Raw genomic sequence first — 7,105 nt, 5'->3', positions numbered from 1 at the left:
CCCTGCGCATTCCGTATATGGTTTTTGTTTTTACAAACAGATATTACACTCTCCTTTCTCGTTCTCTAAAGCCAAACGGGAAGAAAATTCGTACAACTAATTCGCTCTTTCATTTGTGCACAAAATGGCGGTTTGGATGAGCCGTGTCTCGTCACATTCGCATTTTTCTCTGTTTATCTCTATCGTTTCAATCTTTTACGTTCTCGGTCGGTGAGCAATATTACACCCGAACGTAGGTAAATCAAGCTCTGAAATCACAGTAAGAAATTAGATGCTAAAAATACACTGGTTTCACGTATGTGACGTAGAAGTAAAAATTGTTATAAAATAGAAGACAATACAGAACATTAGTCTACGTGGCAAAAGCATTTGTGTGAAGTGACAAGCAATTCTTTTTTTCTTCAATTAAATTTAAAGGAACATGTTTGCACGTTGATTTGATTTGATGAACTGACTTAAAAACCACATTCTGAAAACATTGAACATACATTTGTTTAAAATAGTTTAAAATAATCTCGAAAAAAATGTACATTACGTTAGGAAAAACCACTTGCCACTTATCGTGGCACTTGTTGAACTTATCTCGATAAATCAGTATAAAAGCCACCTTGCTTCCCGAAGGTCTTCTTCTCGACTTCCGACTTGATAATACCAACTGACACCGCCATTCTGTGCCATCCCTTTCCGATAAAGCTCACTGCACTACATTGAGTTGGACGAGTTACTACAGCGAAATTTGGCGATTAAGTCTAAACATAAATGAGCACTTTGATTTCCTTTCGAACATTGTTCCACCCAGGTGTGGGATGTAAACACACACACACACTCGCGTACAGACACGGGTTTGTACGCCGCTTACACTATGATCCTAAACGACTAGGGAGCTGCTGGATAGCCCGGAGTTCCTACTATGCTGGATACGGTATATAGCCCTCCGTGGTGTTAATGCCCTCCTGGGTGTATTGAGTTAGATACTTAGCGTCTACGCGATCAACAATATATCAGTAAGCAACGTTCGGTATATGCATCCGGCCTGTCCTGCCCGCCGGCTTACAGGTTCGTCTCCGTCCGATGGGGATTGATGGGGTACTTGTTGCTACCGGTTCGGGTGTGGTAGTTGCCACCACCGACGGTCCCCAGCCCCCCGCCCGTCGGCGTCATACTGGGATAGGTGCCGTGGGGTGTCTGAGCGACGGCAGTGCCCGGAAATAGGCCCTTCGTCGATGGGGCCGGCCTCAGCGGTTCGTCGCGACCCTTGACACTGGAAGCGGACGAAGAAATGAGCGACGGTCGCCGCGTGTGCACCGTGGACCATTCGTTCTGCTTCAGCAGGAACTGCTTCACGTTGTACTCCATCTGGGCCAGATCGATGCTGTTGCTGTCGTCGTCGTCGTCATCAGCGGCGTTGGCGGCGTCCCCGGCAGATGGTGGAGGTGGCTGAGGACCGCCAACCGACTCCACGAGGCACTCGGTGTGCGCACCGTCCCGGAGCTGCGGGCCCGATGTGCTGTAGCTACCCTTCCGGATCGCCCCGGACGCACTGGAAGCCGGTGGACACTGGAAGGGAACGCCCGTACTGCTGGAGGCGGTACCTGCCGTCGTTGTGCCGGTGGCGTTGCTATTATAGTCCAGCATCAGACCGGCGGTGGCACTGCGATGCTGGAACCCACCGCTAGACATGCTGCTATGCAGGGCGTTATTATATCCATGCTTGGCGCCTCCGACCTTCACAGCGCCATTCAGTTGAGCAAACGTCGAATTGGGAGGGTTATGGTGTGGACTATTATTATTATTGTTGTTGTTGTTGTTATTATTGTGTGGACCAGTCTGAATGTTGCATCGGGCGAATGTTTCCCCTCCAATGTACGATCCAAGCGGCTGCGTGGAGTTGATCCGACCCATCCGGATATCGCCAGCCATCGCCGTTGGAAGAGGTTTGCTCTGGTCCGCGTGCGCAAGGACGGATGTACGGGCGGAGGAAGTCTTCACGGTCGCCGGGGGATTGTTGTTCAACGTGTCGGTAAGCAACGCCGCTCGACTAGCTGCCGGTTCGTGGTCCGACTCCGTGTGGCTAAGGTTCTCCGAGTTGCCTAGCTTGGAGTTGTTCTGCACCCACTCGGCCACGCGGGACAACTGTTGGCGACGCAGGATCGCACTCTCCTGAATGTCGATCTCGCTCGAGATGGAGCTCGATTGGGTGCAGGACTTCTTCGACGTGACGTCCAGCCCATCCAGTTTATTCACGCTTATGTCGAGCCTTGGCGGCTTGGGGTCGAGCCGCGTTGGGCCCAGCTTGGTGTTGATCAGCAGATTGCTCACCTCCTCCCCGATCGTACACAACCGATCGGACGAGTGTGGGCTCGTGGTGGTACTCATATTGCACACCTGCTTCCCAGCGCCACCATCGCCGCCAGCGGCATCGTCCACACGACCAGCCTTACTGCCGTCGATCAGGTGCCCATGACCTTCCGCAGTATCGCCAACTCCAGTTCCAGAACCTCCTACGGTCGCTGCTGTCACATCACCCACTCCACCCTGCTTGGAGGGCGTCTCCACCAGCTTTCCCAGCACACCCGATTCGCCACTAGAAGAGGCCGCCGTCGGCAGGTTAGTAGTTTTGATAGCACCGTTCAGTCCGATCGATGGATCGTCGTCCAGCAGCAACTCCTCGTCGAGGAACTTGGCTCGGCGCGTGTACATCACCGGCGTCGGTGGCTTCGAGTCCACTCCCTCAAGCGCATCGTCGATGAGATTGTCCAGCAGGATGTTGCTCGAACCGTTCTGTATCCGAAGGGCGCAAATTCGCGGTCCGGACATCTTCGGGTTTTCCGCCTACAAGTAAGAATTATTGTTAACGAAAGATCTCGAAAGTAAACGCACGTACTCAGCCTACCTTGATCGTTTTGATGAGGTTCCGGTTGAAGATCTCGAACATCTTCGCACCGTCCTTCTCCGGATCTTTGCTGCTCGTGCGACTCCACAGGCTGTTGGTACTGCCGACGGTGTGGTAAAGGCCACTGCCGACACTTCCGCTTGCCGACGCCGTGCCGTACTTGGCGCCCACCTGGTTGATCGTTCCTTGGCCCGCGTACGTCGACTTCGGCGTCGTGTGGCTTCCGCTCATCTGGTCCGTGTCCTTGATGATGTACGAGGGTGAGTCGTGCGAAAACTTAGACTCGTTGCGGGTCGCCGCTGTTTGAGGCGGTGCAGGCGGTGGTCCACCCCGCTCCGGCGGTGACTGCGTTAAACCGCAGCCTGGGATAGTTTTGGTGGTCGATTGAGGCGTTGGTGGAGGCGGAGGCGTTGGCTTTTTGACACCAACGTGCGATGGAAGCTTCGCGGAAGCGTACGGAGTGGCCGGATTGGTAGGCTTGCCGAGAAGCAGCGGCGCGTGAGGATGATCACCCGGTGATGGACCGTTGGCGCTGGAGCGGTCGTGCGTCGCAAGCCGATGGTGCCCCAGGATGGGATTTACCATCAGGTCGTCCTTTTTCGTCGGCGGAAGTAGCATCGTAGCGAGTGGATCGGTACCCGTTTCGGCTAGACTGTTTGTTTCCCCGTTGGACGTGGCGTTGCCCCCGGATGCGTTGCCTCCGCCCGTGGGGGACACCTTGTCCGGCGTGGTGAGATAGTCAGATACACTGCTCTTCGTCTCCGAGATGACGCTGTCACTCGATTTGATCAGCTTCATGATGTACGGACTGTTGTTGTGGGACGGCGAGTTGAGGTTGCTGTTGCAGCGCAGGCAGAGCGAGTTGTTCGTCTCGCCCTTGATGAGCGTCTGCGTCGCGACGCTGTAGTACTTCTGCTCGCTGCCGAGCAGATCGGCCAGCAGGAGCGATCCCTCGTTGCTGCCGGCCCCGCCGTCTCCCCCGCCGGGCACGTTGCGCGTGCAGACGCACGTATCACAGTGTTTGATCGGGGTGCCGAGCAGCAGGGCGTCACTCGACTTGAGCTCGTCCTCCAGGAACCGCGCCATCACCGACGGTGACACGACATTCTGCCCGTTCGGGGGCGCCACCGAGCGGCTGTCCCCGAGCAGACTGTCGGTGGAGTTGGCGGTGTTGGTGTGGGCGCTGCCGAGCGGCACTAGTGTGGCGTCCTGTGGCGAGTGCTGCTGCTTACTGCCGGCCGCCTGCTGATGCTGGTGCTCCTTTGGCTGCCCGTCCAGGTTGGCGTCTGTATTGGTTCGGTTCAACCACCACGGGATACAACAGATTGAACCGTGCGAGTCGTGGAGGGAGACGAGAGAGAAAAATAGGTTAATCAAAACGGCAGTGGAAGTGCTGGTGTGACTGCTTCTGACAAAGAACAGCACGATTACGACATTTAATCTAGATTAACATGCAACCACTCCGTGGTGCCAAAGGCTACTACGAGTTTACATTTAGCGCTACTCCAAAACAGCCTTCCGTCGTCCGGTTTCCGGAAGGAAGCAAGCAACTACTAAAATTATTCTTGCAAGGTCGACCTGAAATGAAACTGCCGTAAATCAGCAAACGGTTGCCAGCTTCGGATTTCCTTCACTCCTACCAAGTTCGACCAAGAACTTGAGCGTGTCCTCTCGTTCGACACTGCACCACTAAACCGCTCCCGTGTGCATTCGGGTGAGAACTAATGAAACATTCCTTCGGTCCGTCCAAAAAACCGACGCGTGCTTGGATGGTCCATTGTTTTTCCTCTTTTTGTATTGTTTTTTTTGACTTGGTTGTTTATATTGCTTTGAGCTTTAAGGATCGACCGCTTTGCCGTCCTCCTCCGATAGTATGGCGTATGGTTCTGGTGGGTTTGGTGGAGTATTGATTTGTTCCGTAAAAGCAGCGATGGGATACATTTCGGTGCTCTGTGTACGTGTACCTTCCGTTTCTGATTTTCGGCCGAAAACGATCCCGCCAGCGAGGGTTTAGTGTGTGCTAAATGGTTGGCCCTTTTTTCGCATGATGTGCACGTTTTCAGGCGGTTCCGGGAGGAATTGTTTTAACAGTTGAAACGTCGATTGGCTCGGTTGCGTTTGTGAAGTGTTCAACCGGGGTTGAGCCGGAATACCAAAGCACACAAAACGGATGGTCGAAAGAAAAAAACGGCACAACACAAAAGTTCCCGAAAAGGAATGACACGGACATGTGAACCCGGTGTAAGACCGGTCGGTTTGACGTTAGAAGTAAAGAAAATATACAGTTCTATTAATAAACGTTTCGGGCGTTCGATCGGTCGTCGCCCGTCATTTCAAGCTTTCCTTCGCTTTGTTACATGCTTTGCGGGCGGGTTGGAGAGGGGGCCTCGACCTCTGACGAGTCCTGACCGGGCACGCGAACCTCGCAAACCACGTCCCTGGTTCCGGCGAATGGACGAAGGAGGAATAAATGAATCGAAAATACAAAGCGCCACGAAGAAGCACGCGACTCCGGTCGGCAAAACGGTTCGCCGGAGCAGGAAACTTCACCTCCCCCTGTAATGGCGGCACCGTAAACCGCGGGACCACCCAGGGGTTCTTAAGGGGCACATTAGCGCAAGCGGCGGGAAACAAGCGGACGGACGGATCAACGGTGCGGAACTGAGCGCGGAAGGAAAGTGAAATACTAGACAGGAACCGATAAATTGGTGCACACCATACATTATTCTGCCAGTGGCCTACCGTCCCCCTCTAGGCTCCACCATCCACCCACCCAAGAGCCAGATCCTGACCGGGCGATTACCTCCCGCCCTCTCTCACGAAAAGGAGCATTTTCACGGGCGTTTATGGTAATGGGGAAAGTTTCCCCGAGCAACATAAAATAAACTCCGCTGGGCTGCACATGAATTTTTGCAAAACTAAAACAAAAACGTCCGTACCGAGTCTGGTGTGCCATTTTCGTGTAAGTTGTGTGTGAGTGTCTGTGAGCTAGGGTCTCCCTAAATAAATAATCCCCATTCACCAGTGTATCTTCCGTGGGACGCATAAATCCGGAGTGATTGTTGTTGACAGTCGTGGCAATAATTTAGCCCCCGTTTGTGCGTGTGGATGGGTGGATCGGAGGCAAGCCGTGCCATTGATAGCGATTTTGGACTTGTTCCGGACGATAAAAATACCAGTAACAGTTTGCTGGAGTTCATGTGATTTTAAATTTATTTTGAGGACTCAAAACTACAAACTTCACAAAAAATCCACTGAATCGAAATATACCAACTAAGCGACGTTGGCCGCTGGTTGGGAAACACTGACCCAAACAAATATCAATGGCAGATTCGGGTGATTATGATAAACCGGGTCGACACTACCGGCTCGCCTCTCGTGCGGCAGAGGTTTTGCATAATCAACACTGATTTACCTTTAAACTTTCGGGGCACAAGTTTTCCGGCATTCGGGTTCGTGGCCTTTTGTTTGTCTTTCTGCAAGCCACCCAAAACAGGCAAACAGGGAAAGTAGCAGCTGGCTGCTGGCGAGAGTTTTGTAGTGCAAATAGCATGTGGATGGAAAAGTTTTGTTCCGGCGGGCGGATGAGATGATCCACCGAAAACGGTGCAAGCAGACAAATCACTCCTTCCGGAACAGGCAACCACACACACCCACGGGCATCAGATGATTTGATTAAAATGAAATTATGGTAATGGGTAAATGGTATTTATTCATCCATTCATTTGGTTACCATCCCCCGGCTATCCATCTCGGACGTGAAATGGATTTTCCTGCAAGGTGCAACGATCCAGCCATCCAACTAAGGTAGTTTCGGACACTGTTTATCCTTGCAACATCGATGGATTTGGTACGCCAGCGTCGGTAACAATGCACACATCTGCCCGTAACGTTTACATCATCATCGTTCCGGGAAACCATTAGCCGTAATCCCTTTGCCCGGCGTGCTTTTTGTGCTCTCTGACCGTGCCGTGTAGCGAAACAACGGGATGCTAAAGTTCTGAACCGGTAGCATGTTTGTCAGGTTTGTAAATAATGGATAGTAGCACCATTTTAAATCCGTGATAATCGTACAAAACAGAAAACTTGTATAACAGGACGAATCGGTGGAGAGTACAGACGAAATCATATGAAATTATTTGCATTTTGCAAATCTGTAAATGTACTTCAAATGAAAACTTTTTATAGTATTTCTAGTGAAATCTTGGCCAA

General features: G+C 52.1%; 1 protein-coding gene across 1 annotated transcript; it reads right to left on the bottom strand.

Annotated features, from left to right (window-relative positions):
• Window positions 1–1,050: 1,050 nt before the first annotated feature.
• Window positions 1,051–5,849, bottom strand: LOC131264821 (nuclear pore complex protein DDB_G0274915-like). Its single transcript, XM_058267087.1, has 3 exons — window positions 5,833–5,849; window positions 2,894–4,301; window positions 1,051–2,832 (listed from the first exon to the last, which is right to left on the bottom strand). The coding sequence occupies exons 1-3, from the start codon at window positions 5,847–5,849 to the stop codon at window positions 1,051–1,053; spliced, it is 3,207 nt and encodes a 1,068-aa protein (XP_058123070.1).
• Between the last annotated feature and the right edge of the window lie 1,256 nt (window positions 5,850–7,105).

This window comes from Anopheles coustani, chromosome 2, assembly GCF_943734705.1.
Source record: "Anopheles coustani chromosome 2, idAnoCousDA_361_x.2, whole genome shotgun sequence".
NCBI classification, from domain to species: Eukaryota; Metazoa; Arthropoda; class Insecta; order Diptera; family Culicidae; genus Anopheles; species Anopheles coustani.
Note: the sequence above shows the minus strand (reverse complement) of the source record. Positions and strands in the feature narration are given on the sequence as shown.

Bases quoted from the DNA above. Each gene is read 5' to 3' on its own strand.
- LOC131264821 (XM_058267087.1), bottom strand. The intron at 2,833-2,893 runs GTAGGCTGAGTA...TCTTACTTGTAG, and splicing joins ACCTCATCAAAACGATCAAG to GCGGAAAACCCGAAGATGTC.